At 42.6% G+C, this 22,153-nt stretch overlaps 1 protein-coding gene across 1 annotated transcript in view; it reads right to left on the reverse strand.

Annotated features, from left to right (window-relative positions):
* The window catches only part of ulk4 (unc-51 like kinase 4), a 110,518-nt gene that overhangs the window by 44,006 nt on the left and 44,359 nt on the right, over window positions 1–22,153 (reverse strand). The window contains 4 exon segments of the mRNA XM_076988554.1: window positions 6,058–6,106; window positions 13,967–14,059; window positions 14,222–14,390; window positions 14,865–14,916. Coding sequence (XP_076844669.1) covers window positions 6,058–6,106; window positions 13,967–14,059; window positions 14,222–14,390; window positions 14,865–14,916 — 363 coding nt within the window.

Below are 22,153 nucleotides of genomic sequence, written 5' to 3' on the forward strand. Positions count from 1 at the left end.
TCTCCTCAACAACAACAACGAGGAGGAGGAAAAGAGAGAGATATCTCTCTCAACAACAACAACGGAGGAGGAAGAGAAAATGAGAGAGATTATTAGTTTGTCAACACATGGTCATGAAACATCAGAAACGTGAGGACTTCGGAAACTTTGTTAATAAGGCCTGGCTTCATCAAGAAAAACAAAAAACAAACAAAAAAAACAAAAACAACAACATAAAATAATATTTCTATGTCACTAGATGGGCCCTTACTGCCGTCCCCAGTGCTGTGTGTTAGTTTGTGGGGGGGACAGAGAGGTAAGGTCGAGTCTCTTTGGCCATACTGGACAGCACTTTCAGCACAGCAGAGCCCCGAGGCTGATAAAAGGAGTGGTGAGAACTAGGAAAGGCCAGAGGTGGAAGTAGTCTCACTGAAGACCTGTGTTCTGATGTTGGGGCCGTGGAAATGCTCTAATCATTCAATAGGTGCTTCAGAGGATGATTAGAAGCAAAATAAGTGGACAATGCTGCAAGGCAAAAGGGCAGAGAGGGAGGGAAAGAGGAGTGGAGGGAAATCTAGGAAGGCTTTAATTAGACATCAGTGTGAACCTATGGAGAGGGAGAGGGGGAGAGAGAGAGGGGTAGAGAGAGAGGGGGGAGAGATAGAGAGAGAGCGAGAAGAAGAGAGGGAGAGAGAGGGGGGAAAGAGACAGAGAGAAGGAAAATGAGCATGCAAGCAAGCGATGGCAAGAGAGATAATGGGTATAGAAGCCAGATGCAGAGATACACCACAGTCCCAAAGAGCACCAACCACAGGCTGCAGAGGAACCTGCGATGCCCAGAAATAATTGCTCTTCCTGCTTTATTTGTGCCCAGAGCCTGGTGATGGGTGGGGTGGAGGGGTCACACGCGAGCAACCAAACCTTCAGTCCTTACATAAATAAAGCACATATGCAGACGGAGAGCTGACGATGACGCTCTCAGGGTCCGGCCTCTTAAACACTGTTGAACACAGAGACCGGTGCCTGCATGTCACACTCCACACAGGGAAAGAAAAACTACTGAACCTGCATTCTGGGGGGAAATAAGTCCATTAAGTGCAGCTCAAAAACGTTCAGTGCCATGAGGAATACAGTGTCCACTGTAGGAACTACCCAGAAGGACAAGCTACGATGGATACCATCAAATCAATCAAAACACCTTACTTCCAACTTAAACTTACTCTCAAAAGGTAACCAAGCAGTTCTCCTGGCAACTAGCTGTGAAATCCCAGTGTCACATAAGACACAGAGGCTTTGGTATAACATCAGAATGTTCTCATCCTTCCTTTCAATGTAGCACATGGAGCATTTCATCATTCTGTAGTCCAACAAGCGCCGTTCACATGGTGAGGAGTATTACACTGTACTAAAATAGACAGAAATATTAAACACATGACACTGCTTTATTCCATAAAACTCCTAAGTACAACAGTCTGGTCTGGAGCTCGGAGCTCACAGTCAGTGTTGAATGCACACTGTCCTTATATTGACAGCTACAGCTAAAAGCACTCTGCACTTTTATATCTGCCTCAGAAAGCGTGTGCGAGCGGCTCCACTCTACCTCGTCTGGCTGGGACATCAGTGGCCCCTCTCTTCAGAGTGATCCATACTGTCAGGTGACATCATATTCAATAAAAGCCCAAGGCACACAGAGACAGAGGGAGGCTATGTTACAGTAATCCGTCTGGAGTGCACAGAGTCGGCGAAGGAAGACTTATCTAGGATCAGTGTAGTGGCTTACTCTGTAATGTCCTCTACCAAAGTTAGACGAGATGAAGCAAATTTCAAATTGACATTGGGTATAGATCACACGATACCTGAGATGGCCCGCCTTGATGATAACATAAACTAATTACATGCTAATATGAAATAAAATTTAAAGTATGCAGCTATATATATATATTAGAGGAAAGTGAGACAAATGCCAGTAGTTAGATTATATCATGCATATTTTTTGCACTTTTGCTATAATTGTAAGCTAAGCATTGCAGCCTTAGCCATTCACAGGAAATAACAGTGACGATCCATATCCACCAATGCGATTTCTAATGTTTGGTAAGCATTAACTATCCAGTAGTAAATGGTTAAGGTAAGCTGCATGGGTGAACCATGCACAAAATGGAGCAGAAACAGACGTGGGCTTCATTCACGGAGCCACCAAATGACTCAGTGCTGGTGACGCATTCTCCGCTCTCTCCATAATGAAGAACCATGTTCTCCACAATCTCCAGGTTCCTCTCGTGTTTTTCAGAGAGCTGGGGCAACAGAACTGCAGCAGCACACAGGGCTTGTGAATTAGGATAACATACATTTGTTCCATTAATGGAATACCAATTAATTTAGTTTGCCTTAGACGAAAAAACTGTACATTCTGTAAAGACATGGAAGAGAGGAAGAGGACAACGCTTCTTCTGATCTTCAATTGAGCACTCCAGATTTTACCTTAATATCTCAAGACGTATATCCTGAGAAAGTGACTGAGTTGTAAAGTTGTACAGTAAATGTAAAGGATGGAGTACTGGAAGGAGAAGGAGAGCTTCTTCTAACCTACACTTGTGGCTTGATCTACGAGACTTCGTGCCTGGCCAGCAAATAAGCAGGCAGAGAAATCCTTAGGTGCTTGTGCAAAAGTAATCAGCAGCCTTGACTAAGAAGCAGCACAGTTCAGAATTACTGATTGCTAATGTCATTGTACCCTTGAGCAATGTACTGAATATCTCAAAGTTTCTCCAGAGGAACTGCATGTTAGCAAATCAAAGTCCTTCAGCAAAATGGAAATGTCAAAATGTGACGATTATCGAATTCAGTAATGACTAAGGGTGTCGTCTATATCACATCATAATGAGGTAAATGCTATTTTATGAATATATTTATATGTACTTGTCAGGGTGTGCCGTCCTAGCCACACAGGGCCACGCCCACACACACACGCAGGGACACGCTCACACACACACACACATGCAGGGACACGCCCACACACACATGCAGGGACACGCCACACACACACACAGGGACATGCCCACACACGCAGCCACTCCCTCACACACAGGGACACACCCACACACACGCAGCCACTCCCTCACACACAGGGACACGCCCACACACATGCAGCCACTCCCTCACACACACAGGGACATGCCCACACACGCAGCCACTCCCCTCACACACAGGGACACGCCCACACACACGCAGCCACTCCCTCACACACACAGGGACATGCCCACACACGCAGCCACTCCCTCACACACACAGGGACATGCCCACACACGCAGCCACTCCCTCACACACAGGGACACGCCCACACACACGCAGCCACTCCCTCACACACACAGGGACACACCCACACACACGCAGCCACTCCCTCACACACACAGGGACATGCCCACACACACGCAGCCACTCCCTCACACACACAGGGACACACCCACACACACGCAGCCACTCCCCTCACACACACAGGGACACACCCACACACACGCAGCCACTCCCTCACACACAGGGACACACCCACACACACGCAGCCACTCCCTCACACACAGGGACACGCCCACACACACGCAGCCACTCCCTCACACACACAGGGACATGCCCACACACGCAGCCACTCCCTCACACACAGGGACACACCCACACACACGCAGCCACTCCCTCACACACACAGGGACACACCCACACACACGCAGCCACTCCCTCACACACAGGGACACACCCACACACACGCAGCCACTCCCTCACACACAGGGACACACCCACACACACGCAGCCACTCCCTCACACACAGGGACACGCCCACACACACGCAGCCACTCCCTCACACACAGGGGACACACCCACACACACGCAGCCACTCCCTCACACACAGGGACACACCCACACACACGCAGCCACTCCCTCACACACAGGGACACGCCCACACACACGCAGCCACTCCCTCACACACAGGGACACACCCACACACACGCAGCCACTCCCTCTGCCTCTATCACCACATTACCAACATCTGCTTCCCCCTGTTCCCCCATCAGCCACTCTCCCTGTGTAAAGCCCACAGGTATCCATCGTCTGTGCTGCTGTCCCTGTGCCTGCTCGTCAACAAGCTTCAAGCGGCTCAACCCGGCACCTGCATTGTGCATTCCTACAGCCATCATCAGACATCATCAGCTTGTTGGTTTGTACTTGTCTAAGACGGACAATAAAATCTTCAAATCTTGGCCACCCCTCACCTCCAGTGCCTCTCCAGCCACCGTTACACTACCGTTATATTCTCTTACCATACATGTAGTTGTGTGTTTATTTGAAGTGGTTTTTTAAAGTGGTTTTTCCAAAGAGTTTTTGGAAAAGTAATTTCCAGTTTTAATCCCATGATTATTTCTGAACTTCAAAGAGTGACAGCACATGAAGGACTATACTAGATGAGGAGTATACATTTAGAGTCTTTGCAGTTGGAGGCAATTTAGCACCATATATAAGAAAATTTAATTTCAGCGAGGCAAAAAATAAATCCTAGAAATGTAGATTATATTAATCTTGCAAAATACTTTTAATGGAATGGTACTTTTTCAACACTCTTAAAATTCATTATGTCTGTCTTGCTAGATCGGCAGTAATTGTCCATCAAATATCCCTCCGCAATGCTAAAGTACGAGACAGCTGTCTTCCAGGGAGCTATTCACATTTACTGGGGTGTCTCTTTCACAGTGGCACATTGGATAAGGAGCAGGTCGGGCTCGGCGCTCGTAACGCGTGCGGTGCTAACATGGTGGATTGAGGGCAGGGGAGGTTGACTAGTTGACAGGCAATGCAAGTTTCCCTCTAATGAGAATGGAACCTGCTGTAGAGGGGGACTTGCATATCTACTTCATTAACTCCACAACCCAATTACACATTACGCTCTGATAGGTCAGCCCCTGACTGCCTCATTTACATAATAACTCAATGGACGCCGAGAAATCAACCACGCGGCCCCCACTCCAAGGGAAAATGCTGGTTTGTACATACACGCTTTAACAGGGCTAATATTCTATTTCATGTCATTTTAATATGGTATGAGCAATGTCCATGGGACATATACAGGGTCATATAATACCGAAAATATGTTTTTAAGACCAAATGATAAAAATAGAGAATAGGTAAAGTGTGTAAAACAACACGCTGTCACTCTAGGATATCTGGATTTCAAGGAACACATCATTTATTTATCTGGAAGTATTCACCTCATGTGAACGCAGTTGCTTTTGTCAATGTTTCAGGACGGCCAGACTGCTCAGCTCAGACTAAGGACGTGTGATATAGAGCCCTTTAAAGGACTAATGCCATATGTGTGTCATTCCAAACAGAACTGACCAAAAAGCCCTACTCTGTAAAGCCCTGTGTCATTGGCAGAAAAAACGTCTGTATTTACAATGAGGCGAATTCTTTACTGACATCACTGCACCCAAGAATAAGCACGGGGTTTCCAAGACTTAGCAAAACTAAGATAGGAGTGGGAATGCATTTAGACTTCACCTTGATCTGGAACAATACAGATGACCCATATAGCAATTCCAAAAGGGTTTGATAAAAATACTCAATTCCAAAAGAGTTTGATAAAAATACTCAATTCCAAAAGGGTTTGATAACATACTCTTATTTGTAGCCAACAATCATATTCAATAAACAAATGTACACTGAGCACAAAAACACATGCTACCTTTGTCAGGGTAATACATTTGCTGCAGGAACAGTAATAGGGACACGATTTAAATAAACACGTAAGACATTGTGTTCTGAACCATTGAAAATTTCTCTTCTCAAAGAACTTGCCTCTCAAAGGGGATAGAGTACCACAGTTCATTTGATTTGAACCACCCCGAAAGATCTTCAGACATCCTCAGACCCACACAAAAAAGGAAAACAATTTGTGTGCTGATTTCCATAAAGTTTACAATTTTCTGGATGCTTTCTTGTTCACTACATCTGGTGTGGAGAAACCCAAGACAATAAATAAATCACCCTAACAGACTGACGACCCTGGAGCCCGGAGACCCTGAGAACACTTACCGCCACGACTTGAAAGATGACAGGGAGCAGACGACTCTCTCTGACAAGCCTGTACCAGGGGAGACACACACATACACACACACACATTAGTGCATGACACATACATATACCACATGGCACCAGGTCTATATTCCGTCTTCATTACTGTGACATTCATGTGTGCATTTGGGCTTTGGTACTGTACGTGTGCATCGAGGTGTGAAAGCGCCAAGACAAAAAAGATCAGGCATCTGATCTAATAACCTTTGACTGATACACCGAGAAGCATGAAAAGGAGAAAAAAGACTGTTGAGAGAGGGAAGGTGACAGGGCCGTATAAAGAGAGAGAGAGAGAGAAAGAGGAGAAAGAGAGAGAGAGAGAGAAGTAGAGCCTTCTGAAAGGGCTGGTACTGAGGAGTAATGTGGGCCTTTATTGAAAATGACTTGCCTTGCTCTCTTATTGATTAAGCTCTTTGATTCACAACCAATTACTGAATGTATGCAAAGGTGCTCAAAGAGGAACATCACAATGCTGAGGGAGAATGAGAGCCAGATTGAATGAAATTAGCTGAGGGGGTCACACTCAGAATATTCAATATGATGCCTTGCCTTGTATTAAACAATGATGTATTGCTTGGTTGGAAATAGTTTGTCCGTTCTCCTCAGGACGTGTCCTCTGTGGAGGATGCTGGGCTAATGCCTCTGTGTGAAGTAGTAGGGGCAGCAGACAGAAAGTGTGTGTTGACCAGCACCTGAGATAAGGCTAACGTGGGAACATTTAGGAGCAAATGCTTTGCGAATTTGCTGCAAGACCATAAATGCTTGAGGTAAAGAATGTTATATGAAGTTTATGTGTGTGTTATCCTTTCAACCGAAGTGTGTGTTAACACATACCTATGTATGCGTTATCATTTTGTCCTATATGTGTGTTATTCTTTTAACCTATATGAGTGTCATCCTCTTCAGATTTGAAAGTCATGGTAGTTCAATATGCAGTTTGGTTTTTCTCAACAGTGTTTTCATATTAGCAACTCAGACTGAATCAGGTTTCTTCACAATTTGAGTGGCTACTTATAAACAAACAAACATTTTGCTAAAACTGTAAAAGCCAAATACTACCACCCAACAGGAAGAGCCTATACATCTCATTAAAATATCAATGATTAATATTAGCAAGAGATCTCTGTCTCCCTTATCCTTTGCTTGTTCTGTGTCCATCAAAAAGCGAATCTATGTGAAATCCACCCTATAACAAATTCTGTATAGTCATTTGCCCTTGACAAGGGCCACAATCACCGTCAAACACTCCCACACACACACGTGCACACAGACGCACGCACGCAAACTCGAGAAAGAAGACCTGATGAACGGGGATACTTTATCTTCCTGTGGTGGTTAGTGAAGGGCTTGAAGGCTCTGTCTCCTCTCTACACCCCACTCCCCACTGTCTGTATTCTGGTTATGCCCCATTAGTTCCTTAAGAAGGAAGCAGCTTTGTGGTCAAGACATCCATCCATCTCTCTTAACAACTGCATGTTTACAGAAGCACATGGGGCACATGGGGTCAAGTGGAAGTGTATGACAACACAGGACTATATATATATATATATATATATATATATATATATATATATATATATATATATATATATAGATACAGCGTGTATATATATATATATATATATATATATATATATATATATATATATATATATATATATATATATATATATATATAGTCCTGTGTTGTCATATCTATTGCAAGGTACCAGCCCTGCTCACCGAACCAGTACACACACACACACACACACACACACACACACACACACACACACACACACACACACACACTAATCACGCACCAGTGCACTGAACAATGGCACACAGCACTGCAGAAAGCAGGAATATTATATAAAGGAGTTTGAATCTGTTACCAAGAAATAAAGAATACTTGAATATTAAAAAGTAATGTCGTAATGGGGGGGGGGGGGGGGGGGGGGGGGTTTAATCGGCAACGGCATCTATCTACTCATGGTGTCATCATCTATCTACTCATGGTGTCATCAACTATCTACTCATGGTGTTATCATCTATCTACTCATGGTGTCATCAACTATCTACTCATGGTGTCATCAACTATCTACTCATGGTGTCATCATCTATCTACTCATGGTGTCATCATCTATCTACTCATGGTGTCATCATCTATCTACTCATGGTGTCATCAACTATCTACTCATGGTGTCATCAACTATCTACTCATGGTGTCATCATCTATCTACTCATGGTGTCATCATCTATCTACTCATGGTGTCATCATCTATCTACTCATGGTGTCATCATCTATCTACTCATGGTGTCATCAACTATCTACTCATGGTGTCATCATCTATCTACTCATGGTGTCATCATCTATCTACTCATGGTGTCATCAACTATCTACTCATGGTGTCATCATCTATCTACTCATGGTGTCATCAACTATCTACTCATGGTGTCGTCATCTATCTACTCATGGTGTCGTCATCTATCTACTCATGGTGTCGTCATCTATCTACTCATGGTGTCGTCATCTATCTACTCATGGTGTCATCAACTATCTACTCATGGTGTCTTCAACTATCTACTCATGGTGTCATCAACTATCTACTCATGGTGTCATCATCTATCTACTCATGGTGTCATCATCTATCTACTCATGGTGTCATCAACTATCTACTCATGGTGTCATCAACTATCTACTCATGGTGTCATCAACTATCTACTCATGGTGTCATCAACTATCTACTCATGGTGTCATCATCTATCTACTCATGGTGTCATCAACTATCTACTCATGGTGTCATCAACTATCTACTCATGGTGTCATCATCTATCTACTCATGGTGTCATCATCTATCTACTCATGGTGTCATCAACTATCTACTCATGGTGTCATCATCTATCTACTCATGGTGTCATCATCTATCTACTCATGGTGTCATCAACTATCTACTCATGGTGTCATCATCTATCTACTCATGGTGTCATCAACTATCTACTCATGGTGTCGTCAACTATCTACTCATGGTGTCGTCATCTATCTACTCATGGTGTCGTCATCTATCTACTCATGGTGTCATCAACTATCTACTCATGGTGTCATCAACTATCTACTCATGGTGTCATCAACTATCTACTCATGGTGTCATCATCTATCTACTCATGGTGTCATCATCTATCTACTCATGGTGTCATCAACTATCTACTCATGGTGTCATCAACTATCTACTCATGGTGTCATCAACTATCTACTCATGGTGTCATCAACTATCTACTCATGGTGTCATCATCTATCTACTCATGGTGTCATCATCTATCTACTCATGGTGTCATCATCTATCTACTCATGGTGTCATCAACTATCTACTCATGGTGTCATCATCTATCTACTCATGGTGTCATCATCTATCTACTCATGGTGTCATCAACTATCTACTCATGGTGTCATCAACTATCTACTCATGGTGTCATCATCTATCTACTCATGGTGTCATCAACTATCTACTCATGGTGTCATCAACTATCTACTCATGGTGTCATCAACTATCTACTCATGGTGTCATCAACTATCTACTCATGGTGTCATCAACTATCTACTCATGGTGTCATCATCTATCTACTCATGGTGTCATCAACTATCTACTCATGGTGTCATCAACTATCTACTCATGGTGTCATCATCTATCTACTCATGGTGTTATCATCTATCTACTCATGGTGTCATCATCTATCTACTCATGGTGTCATCAACTATCTACTCATGGTGTTATCATCTATCTACTCATGGTGTTATCATCTATCTACTCATGGTGTTATCATTTATCTACTCATGGTGTCATCATCTATCTACTCATGGTGTCATCAACTATCTACTCATGGTGTCATCAACTATCTACTCATGGTGTCATCATCTATCTACTCATGGTGTTATCATCTATCTACTCATGGTGTCATCATCTATCTACTCATGGTGTCATCAACTATCTACTCGTGGTGTCATCAACTATCTACTCGTGGTGTCATCAACTATCTACTCATGGTGTCATCAACTATCTACTCATGGTGTCATCAACTATCTACTCATGGTGTCATCATCTATCTACTCATGGTGTTATCATCTATCTACTCATGGTGTTATCATCTATCTACTCATTAAAAAAAGTTATGTTCAGGTCAACACCTCACAAGACAAACCAAACTGCCAGTTTATAAATAAGAGTGGAGCTGGAGGTAACAGGTGTGTACCCTGGCAGTAAGCTCTCGCTGCTCTTTCATACTGGACCCTAGACTTCACCCAGCATGGTCATGGCCACCGCAGGTCTAGTTTTAACTCCGTCACACTTACATTGTCCCCAGTGCTACAACCGCACCCCTGCAGTACTGGTTCCAGTGCTCCAGGTATTAAAGCTGTGTTTTCATGAGAATGCAGAGAGCAGGGACTGGCATTTACGCAGGTAAATGTCAGCTGGAAGACTGTGAAGCTTCTAATAGAGAGAATGCACACAATCTCCATGGCTCCAGACAACCTTTTGATGGGATCTGTAATCAGATGGGGAGAGAAGCTGATGGCATATGCTTCCCATTTCTGCCTTTAACGCCCATAATGGCATGCAACAGACACGGCATTTAGTGGCTGTCACATTCTTTAATGGGCTGAGGCTGTCAGAGGGGAGCATGTGCAGAGTATAGAATATCCACAGCAATAAACCAAATGCACGTACATAAAAATATTTTGATTGCTTCTCTGGCACAATCCATTCATCCTAAGCATGGAGTCAATAAACACGAGAACAGCCTACGAATCATTGCAGTTCTGATTCTTGCAAACCTTTTACAGGCTGTGCAGAATCTCCGTGCCACACACATTGCACTGAAAGACTTGGTTTTTCCTTGTATCTGTTACTAAAATCCAAATCTGCCTAAACTCATTGACAGCAAAGTTCGAAACATTCATTGCTGGATGTTTATCTGACAGCTGAAGGAACTCTCCAGGCTGGGATCAGATCACACGGACACAATGCTTACACTTACAAACGCCGTAATGGAAAAGTATCCCAACAAACTGGCCAGAAAAGCCTCTTAACAAATTTGCTTGATTCATAGATGTTTCTGCCTTCACCCTAAAAGAATGCTGGGCCCTATTCTATTCGTCTAGGCTATGATTCATCCAATCAGCCGCCCAAGCAGCCACCGACCCTCTACCTGTGGTTGCCTGCTTATTTCTGCCCACTAACTTTTTCATTGTCCATTTCTACTCTCACAGGAACTGAGTGTCTCCGTGTTGCTGTCAGTGGTTGGCAGGTAGAACTGCCATGCCAAGCCCACACACTGAAAGTCCTCAGTCCCAATCATCCCACAGACTCTCATTCTCTCTGTCACACACACACACACACACACACACACACACACACACACACACACACACACACACACACACACACACACACACACAGAGCTAGTGACACTGCCACAGCCTGCTCACTGTGGACACAGACTGTTCCCACACACACTTTGTCCAGCCCAATAAGACTCCAACAGGAAGTTTCCACACAAGTGCAGGACACTGTGAACAAGACAGTGTCGTAGTAGAAGTGTAGAAGCACGAAATATCAACAGTTTAACAAAGAAACTCAATGACTGGTTGAAAAAAAGACAAAAACATAATTGAGAGGATTGATCGAGTTTACTGAACTTTCACCATGTGAGCACAAGCTGCACACCACAGACAAACACTCCACCCTTACCTAGGTGGAGCTAACAGAGCAGGCGAAAGCTAGAACATGCCTAATGTTAAGATAAAGCCATTAACACTCAGAGCAGTGGTTCAGAGCGAACATATTCACCACGGTCTGAATAAAGGCGAAAGTAGCCAAAGGTTCTCGCTAATTGGAAAGTTTGAACTGCCAACAAAACTGATAATGAAGGAAAGATGATGCTGGTGCACAGAACCTGCTAATGTCCCCAATTTGCAATCTCATTTCGCCTGGAAACCATCAAGTGAAGGTCTGCTCTTTTTTAGGACTTTATCAAGCGGTGGCAAACGCAATTTAATTTCACTATTGTGAACGTAATAGCTCCTCACAGACACCGGGGTTTGGGGGGTGGGGGGCGTGGAAGGTGGAAACAGACGAACATTCCCCGATTGCTGACATCAATTTGAACAGTTCAGCTGCACGCCGAGCTCTATCAGCACCAAGAAAGACAATGTGTAGAGAGGCCGGGAAGAGCCATTAGTGAAACAGCAGGGGGATAAAGAGGAGATAAGAGAAACATGCACACACACACACACACACACACACACACACACACACACACACACACACACACACCAAGTGGAAACCAAGAATATGGAAGATGTGGGGGAGGGACAGGGGAGAAAATGAGAATGAAGACTGAGAGACAGACTGCTGAGTGTGTGTGAGTGAGTGAGTGTGTGAGAGAGTGAGTGTGAGAGTGAGTGTGTGTGTGAGAGTGAGTGTGTGTGTGTGTGTGTGTGTGTGTGTGTGAGTGAGTGAGTGAGTGAGTGTGTGTGTGTGTGTGTGTGTGTGTGTGTGTGTGTGTGTGTGTGTGTGTGTGTGTGTGTGTGTGTGTGTGTGAGTGAGTGTGTGTGTGTGTGTGTGTGTGTGTGTGTGTGTGTGTGTGTGTGAGAGAGAGAGTGCATGCTCATGTGAGAGTATGTATGTGTATAAACTGTCAAAGCAGAGGCCCAATGCTATTCAGAACTGAACTTGGCACACGGTTCTGATATGATCCACACATGATTACATACCAAATATCAGCACAATCAATCTGTGTGTTGCATATGAAACAGCACAAAATGTCACCAGCATACATATTGATAAACAAGTCTGAAGTGCAGTGTAGTTCATCTTTACATCTCGGTGCTCTTTCTCTTAATGTTTTACGTGTATTTGTCTTCAAAGATGTGAGACGTGCTTTAGCTGCGGGCTCATAGCAGTACAAAACCAGTCTGACATACTACTGGACGACTGATCAATAATCTAATAAAACGCACATCCACAAAGACAGGGAAGACTTAGCTAATGGCTGCCATGAGACAGGCCCCTAGTTACAAACGAACCCAATGTCTAATTAATGACAAAACCCAACAACTTCCCTGAACTAATTTAGGTGGGTATTCAATATTTAATATCCTCCGCAAACACAAAAACAGCAGATAAGCGTAGCTTTATTTTATTACTAACTGCTAAAAAATCAAAATTGCTAAATATTAAATTCCCAATACGACAGTCTAGTGGACGTCCTACTTTTCTATAACTGATTTAACTTGTTATGAAGAACTTCAAGATCTGAATAAACCATGTAGTGCATGTGCAATGAATCCAGGACTGAAACTGAACGGCTCTCTTCGTGTTCAAACTATCCTTTCCTTCTTTCCCATGTTATAAAATACACTGCACCTTCTTCATTACTACACACTATGAAGAAAGGAATACAGGTTTAAGCAGTCATGGTCCTGTGGTAGGGAACTGGTCTTGTGACCGGAGGGTCATGGGTTCGATTGCCAGACCTGAGGCCATGACTGAGGTGCCCTTGAGCAAGGCACCTAACCCCAACTGCTCCCCGGGCACCGGGCTAGGGCTGCCCACCGCTCTGGGCACATGTGCACCACAGTAATCACTAGTGTGTGTGTTCTAATTGCACAGATGGGTAAATGCAGAGGACAAATTTCGATTGTGCTGAAAAATCACAAATGACAAATAAGGCACATTTCACATTCACACAAGTATTACAATTATTACTAGCATATATTACTGTTGTTACATCACCACTGTTATTAAAATTACATTACTGTTACTAAAATTACCATCAAACTATATTCTATATTATTATTAGAAATAATAGTAGTAGTGCTGGGAAAAGTTACCTGGTTACAGGTGTGCTGTACTCCGTGAGGGACCCCAGCAGTTTGATAGCATAGACAGGTATGGGGTCTGGCTCCAAAAGCAGAGACTCGCACCTGAAGAGCAGGACAGTCACCAGACTAAATTAATCCTGCTACCAGTAATAAAGGAAACGTTTCCAAAAGATAATAATGTCACTGACTGCAACAGCAATGATTCTTATTGTTATTATGAGTACTGGTATGAGGAGGGTGTTGGTGTGTGGGGGCGGGGCTCACTGTGGCAGCAGGGCCTGTGTAATTAGGGTGAGCAGGCGTGTGTTTGAGGACCTGCCCTCTCCGTCCCACGCTGCCTGTGTCTCCCCCTCTCCTTCCTCCACTGCTTCCTGGCTCAGCAGCAGCAAGGTGATCTCTGACAGCACCCGCAAACTCACGATACGCCACTCCACTGGTACACACACACACGTACACGCACACACACACCAGTGGGACGAGCTTCATCTACATATACATCTCTATATAAATACATATCTATGAATATCTATCTATCTATATAAATACAGATATCTATGTCTATCTACCTATGTCTATAAATATAGATGTATTCAACAAGTAACTATATATATGTATGTAGATATAATGTATATAATATCTATATATAATGTATATAATAACATATCTATGTGTGTGTGTGTGTGTGTGTGTGTGTGTGTGTTAATGAACAGACACAGTGTATAAGATCATAGACCTATGCTTCATTTAGGTACTTTATTTGCAGTATCCAAGCAGTAAGACACCAAGATGTTTACTAATCTCAAACTAGCCTGGTCCCATTTGTGTGGAGGGGTGAAGCAGTGTAGAATCAGGCCTGTGGTATGACTCCCCTTCAGCCTGTCTACTGAGGCAGTGAAATAAACCTCACCGTTCTTGCTGAATGCCAAAGACGCCAACGGCGGTAGGATCGAATCCACAACCTTGGAGATAGAAAAAGCAGCACTTTATTCCCAAACCAAGAAATGCTTGCCTATATAGACTAACAGAATTCATATTCATAGTCATCTGCCCAACACATACGCATGCGTACACACACACACACACACACACACACACACACACACACACACACACACACACACACACACATAGGCGTGCGCACATGCACACACGCACCCCCGTACACAGATCCTGGCAGAAACAGCTACAAGCGGAAAAGTGAGAGAACTCAGGAGAGCTCCAATTTGCATGGAAATGTGATGTCAGCTTTGCACTTTGATCATGGAGAGTCCATTACAACAAAAGGCCTTACGCCAGCTCTTTTGAAAATTACAATTGGGTTTTATGATTATTACCAACTAGAAACATCTCCATAGAAACAAATATTGCATACAGGAGGCTTAATGTGAATAGCTATGGGCATCTCTCCAACAAAGAATTTAATTCTGAAACTCAAAGTGAGACGAATACCAAGAAAATACATTACAAAGGTTATCTTTTTATGCTTTATGTGTGCCATTTATGTAGGCTTATATAATGTTATTCAAATGTAGAGTATATACACTACACCTGAAGCATGTCTTTCATCTTTCTCAGTACCCAAAGTTCCTGACATGTCTAATGAGAACATTGTAGCTTCAACTATAACCTTTGCCTGTAGCCAACATTTTGAATTTCCTTTCATTTTTCACTTTTCATTTTTCTTCTGGAGGAAATATTTTATAATATACATGCCAGATAAATGCACAACCTCACTAAACCCAATATGTAGTTCCAACATCAACTAACAGCTAATATTTAGGCCTGGTAAGTACACAGTGTTAGTATGTATGGCAATCCATAGCCTTCATGCTGATCAGTGTTTCTGCTCTGTCTACATTTGCGTGTGTATGTGTGAGGTGTATTCATGGTGAGCCAGGCCTGACAATGGGGAACAGGATCTAATGACTTCTGGCAAACTGTAATTAAGGTGCCTTCTATTACAGAGTATTACAGGACTGCCTCCTCTCAAGCTTCCTGATGCGGCGCTCCTGTCGATACTCATTAAAAAGACTCAGACAGGCACACGGGCGCATACACACACACACACACACACACACACACACACACACACACACACACACACTCTTCCTGTTGCTGAGAGTATAACAATAGCACAAGGAAAAGTCTGGCCTCAAACTGAGCTCTCAGCTGGGAAGACGTAGACGTCGTCTGTCTGGCGGCTGAATGTGGACGGTCAACTTACTGCACCTGTGTGGCTCAAAATGATTAAATTTGCTGCTTTCCCCCTTGTGCTAATTTTAAACTACCTCGCTATCAGGTACATTTAGATGACTATAGCCAGGCATGCAGAGTTGCAGCACCTGTAAAAAGTTATCTGGCTTCACAGTCTTGACAACTGGATACAGGACTATTTCAGCATTTGACCATCACTCATGTACACAGCAGTAAAGTCTTATCACTGTGTTCGTTTGATCACAGTGTAAAAAGCTACCATGAATCCTGTCTGCCGCAAGTACTGTTGAAGTGAGCGCACAGTCAAAAATCCTACAGGACGTTCAGAACCAAACAGAAACAGGACTTGAAATAAATGTCCTCCCACAGGACAGGGCAGGCCAGTGAGCTAAAATGAGCCAGTATCATCATATGTCAAGTACAGAAAAATGTGTCAAGTGTAGGGGTTTATCTTGGCACGTTTGGCAACCACAACACAGAAAACAACAATAGGGCGCACACAGGGTGCAGCAATACGGTGCCAGACGTGAACTGCAGCTCTATAAACACGCACAGTAAGACACTTCAGTTCTATAGTGCCGGATATATAAGACACACCAACAGTGAGAACAGTTCAGTGTTTTCCAGCTGGTCTGGCATGTTGCTGGTGGTGGTGGGGAGGTGTCACTGGGAAAAGAACGGCTCAGGTGCCTGTTGGCTTTTGTTTTGATGGACCTAAAATGTTTTGCAGAGGAAAGCTTTGGAGACAAGTGACGACCCGAGTGGGAGGCACCTGCAGGGATCTTCATGGCCCAATTCACCGCTCTAGATTTGCACGGCTTGGCAAAGGACGGAAACTTGCAGCTGATGACTTTGTCAGCTTGATAATGTGCTGCAGTTGGTTCCTGGGCTGTGCAGTAGCAAAGCCACGCCAGACAACAATAGAAGACGTGATCACACCTGTGTGGAAGTGTTTGAGGCTGGGCTGAGCTTCTTCAGGTGTCTCAAAAAAACACGCACTTGTGTGCTTTCTTTGTGATAGAGGTAAATGTTTTCATCCCAGCTGAGTGTTGGAGATGAGAGTCCCAGGTATTTGCAGGATTTCGCCACTTTGACAGTAGTGCCCGTGATTGTTGGGGAATACATCTTGAAGTCTATTACCATTTCAACAACTCCCAAGGCACTAAGATCTAAAGTGTTAGTAAAACACCACTCTGTCAGGAAGTGTGCTTCCATCGTGTACATGCACTTTGTACTGTATACGATTAGGTGCATAAAGCTGTTGTGACCTGTACGCATAACAAATTTAACAAAAAGGTCCTTCGGAATGAAAGGTCCTTTCAAATAAGTTGCAGTAGCAAAGCCAAGCCAGAGGACAATAGAAGACGTGATCACACTTGTGTGCAAGTGTTTGAAGACAGGCTGTGCAAAGCTGGGCTTCTTGAGGTGTCTCAAAAAACACGCACTTGTGTGCTTTCTTTGTGATAGAGGTAATGTTTTCATCCCAGTGTTGGAGATGAGAGTCCCAGGTATTTGCAGGATGAGTTTGTATGTTGTCATAGATTAGACTTGAGTCACTTTTGTATGTTGTCATAGATTGGATTTGTATCCGATTCACACAACATGAATGAGAATTTTCAGATCGGAATTAATTTGGCTTAGTGCTGTAATCTAAACAACAATGCAGGAAAACAACAGAAGTAACGACAGTAGCTGTAAGCAAAAAAAAAAAAAAAAACTGCAAAAGCTAGCCTTCTGGCTTTTTCATGTACAGCTGACAAACTGCCATCCTCCAGAGCAAGACACAATGCATACAAATGGATACCACATCCATTTAGCCAGTTTTCACACCATGAGTCATCTCATATATATGATGTTTTTATGTTGGTGGTTGCAGGTCACATGATTCAAGGTGTAGAAGCATGCTATTTTTGAGGATACATGTGCTCATATTACAGGCAGGTACAGGCAATTATGAATATGAACCATCAAAATAGGACAATCCGATCTGAGCAAAAATCAGATTTGAACAACGTGGCTTGCAATGAGAAATAAGCATTATTTAAACACCACAGGCAACACTTTTCATCATAATAACATTGCTGAACCTATGGTTTCTATTCATAGCTGATAGAAAAGTGTGTATTTTCAAGGCTTTGAATCAAGCTGGAATCAATTAATCAAATCAGGAGTGAATTTGAGGAATTCTGCAATTTAAAAAAGCAACAACGTTGCTCTGAAAAATTATTTCGGGGGAATGCTGAAGAAAGGTTGTAAAGGGGAACAGGAAGATGGTGAAAGTCCCAAGTCGGGTAGATAATATACAAAAAAATGAAATTCAGCCCCATCCTTCCTCTCCCTAGGAGTGGGTGTATTTCACATCAGCACAAGGGTACGATGACAGCTGAGGGTCTGCAGGTATCTCCTGCAGGTTTCTGTGTTCAAGAGGTACAATAAAAACACAACAGTGGGGTTTGTGGGAGGTTATCACAGGAGAAATCAGGCCTGTCTTCACTTTCAAAAGACCACCAAGTGCCCTGCACTGCTCCTGAAAGAGTGTTCTGTGGACAAATAAGACATAAGCTGAACTTTTTGGAAAACAGATATACATGCTAGGAGAGCACTGCAGACCAAGACCAAAACCTAACGCCAAACATGGCATAGGTAATACAATGATGCAAGACCGTTTCTGCCTCAGGACTGCAAAGAATTGCAGATTGTATCAGAGAACTGCTTTGCAGAATACCAAGGCAATTCTTTGTGATCTAAAGAAGTCAGGTCAACTTGACATGATCTAAAACATATAATGAAATAATAACAGCTGATTGTAACAGTTGATCATACAGAAGAAAATGTATTTTTGAATAGCAAAGTCAGAGGCCGACCTCAGTTAAATGGTGTGGTGTGATCTGACAAAGGTTATTTAAGCAAAACTAATGCTAAAAATGCACTATGAAAATGTTTTTGTATAGATGAATCAACTGTTCTGATTAGCTATTGCAGATTAGTGCCATGAAATGAGGTTTCACTGTTTACTAAATATAATGGTTCATACATACTTCTTTCAGTAACAACCTTGACTGCTTAAACCATTTGGTCAACAAAGATATAGCAAATGGAAAATATGTGTATGTTGATTGTTAGATAACAACGTGCATGCTGTCTTTATTTAGCATTCTTAGTTAGATGATGAGAAGAACACATTTTAGGCATTATTCATCATTTCAGAAATCCAGATAAGGGTTCAGAAATGTTCTGCACTGGATAGAGAGTTGAAGAGCAGAGAGCTCACAGCCTTGTGCTGAGTCCGTTCTAGCAGTGTGACAGGCGGAGGGAAAAGAACCCACCATTTCTGTTTAGTCAGGAGGCTGCAGGTGCATCTGCAAAAGACTTACCATTTTCTCTGATTTATGTTCACGTGTCATTTGCTTAGTGAATCAGAGGCGACTGCATTAGGGCACCTGTCCTTTTTCCATTATTAAATTCCAGATCTCAAAAACGATTTCAAATTTTAACCTTTCTTTTTAAAATGGTCCATCTATGCTCAGTTCGTGCACTATTTATCTAAAGGTCACTTGTAACCCAGGTTATAAACCAGGATACCATATTTTTATATGAAAGCTGTTATTAAATATTCTAAATATAATTAAATATTCTAATTTAATTAAGAAATTAGTTTTCCAGATATTAATACAAATTTACAAAGAATAATATTTTTATTTTATTTATTTTGTAAATTTTCCATTGGGTACACTGAAATCCAGCCAGCCAATCAGGTGGCGACTTGGACAGAAGGGGAGAGTTATTCCCGCTGACGGAGATTTAGATTCTCTTTGCATCCTGCCAGCAGACGAGAGTGAGGGTTCTCCTGCTGCAAGACAGATAGCAACGAATTTAAACAGTTAAAACAAGTGAAATAAGTCTAAGTAGATATTTATTAACCTGTTGCTAATCATAAAAACACCTGAGGGAAATATTTCGTCGAGGAACGACGAACATATTAGACTTGCACTGGTCAGTTTTTTTGTTGGTTGGATGATTCGGACCAATCCATTGATGGCGAGCCTCCCAGAGTAACCTAGAGGGTTTCCCACATTCCCTGGACAACAATTGAATTGAAACTTCCTTGAGTTGAGCTAAATATCAACAAGAACTGGTAGGAGGAACACTTATCTTGTAAACTCCATGGACTGAATGGTTCCATCAACTGTGGAACTAAAAGAGAAGGACATTAACACAAAGACACACATTGAATTTATATTGATTTAATCACCCTGAATATTTTGATTTATTTATTTTCTACCCAAATTAGACACAGTCCTTTCTAATATTTTTTTGTGTTTTATTTGTTTACTTACCTATTGTCAATAAATGTGAATGCCTTTTCAAATGCCCAACAGTGCCAAGTAATTTTCTTGAGTTGCTGGTTGCCTGAGCTCCGTAGCGATCCTGGTACTCTTCTGATTGGCCCATGTGTATACCAGTTTAACGTACACATAATCTGTCCGCTTACTTGTTATTATATTATAATTATAATATATATATATTTTTTTCTATAGTCGTTGAGTATATATTTATTTTCCACATATATAGATATTTATTGCTTATGTACGCTACATAAAATTGGCGAGCCAGCCAGGAGCTTGGTTTTAAGAACTCAAGAATTTATTTGCACTGTTGTTTATCAAGGGATACGTTGCTACGCAACTAAATAAAGAGTCATGGAGTTTATTGAAAGTAATAGTGTGAAGGTCCCTAACTCCGTCATAGTTAGTGGGTTAACTGGGTCTGATAGAGATGAGGAAGTGTTCACATTCCTAAAAGAGCATGGTTCGATTAATAGAATACTTAAAATAGATGATACTAGTTCAGATTTACACTCTCAAGTAATCGTAGAGTACACTTATGGTTCTGCTTTACAAACACTAGAGCCTTACTTGCCTTATCGTCGTGCACTTACTACTGATCTTACTGCCATGTGCTGTGTACAAGCACTAGCTAATGTGTACAGTAGTAAACTTACAAACACCTATCTTGGTGAACTACAACGAGTAGCTAGGTTAAGTGGGAAAGAGCTGGAAGCAGTTCTGAAAGACGCTTTGGAGCAAATAGGTGAACTTGTAGATTCATCTGATGCTGAGCATGCTACCGATGTGCAACCTGCAATGCATTCTGACAAGTCTTCAGAGAAGAAAAGGTCTGAAACTTTGTCTCGGAGCTTGTCTGATGTTTCAGTGAAGCCTGCCTTGGGTGACTGTGAAAGCCGTCTTCCAATGTCAAAGCACAAACCTGCATCATTGCTTGATTCTTCCACAATTGATCCTGCCACACTTAATCCACCTGAAGTTCAGAAACTTATTGTGGAACACATTGTTAGGAGTGAAGACCATTCCTTGTATGCTGGTTCACCTGTTAGGTTAAGGGCTTTCTCTGGAAAAATCCCCAAACCTTACAGTGAAGTTGATTATGACTCGTGGCGTTCTCAAGTCGGACTGATGCTTAACATTCCATCAATTCCAGACAGAGACAAAGTAAGGAAAATTTTGGAGAGCTTGCTTCCACCTGCTGCTGACCTTGTTAAGCATATTCCTCTTGAAGCAGAAGCTACTACTTACCTACAGCTGTTGGATTCAGCTTATGGCACAGTAGAAGACGGAGAAGAGTTGTTTGCTCGATTCATGGGTACACTACAAGATGTAGGTGAAAAACCTTCAGTTTATCTGCAGCGTTTACAATCTGCTTTGAGTCTTGCTGAAAGGGCTGGAGGAGTTCTTACCCGTGATATGAATGTGCACCTTCTCAAACAATTCTGCAGAGGCTGTTGGAATGACAGTTTGCTTACTGACCTGCAATTAGAGCACAGGGCGAAAGATCCACCGCCATTTGCTGAACTGCTTCTATTGCTGCGTACAGCAGAGAACAAGCAGGAGGCCAAAGTTGTCCGAAGGAAACAGCACCTTTCTGGGTTCAAACCCAAAGTAACAGTTCAGTCGCAGTGTGTCT

This window comes from Brachyhypopomus gauderio, unplaced genomic scaffold, assembly GCF_052324685.1.
Source record: "Brachyhypopomus gauderio isolate BG-103 unplaced genomic scaffold, BGAUD_0.2 sc62, whole genome shotgun sequence".
NCBI lineage: Eukaryota > Metazoa > Chordata > Actinopteri > Gymnotiformes > Hypopomidae > Brachyhypopomus > Brachyhypopomus gauderio.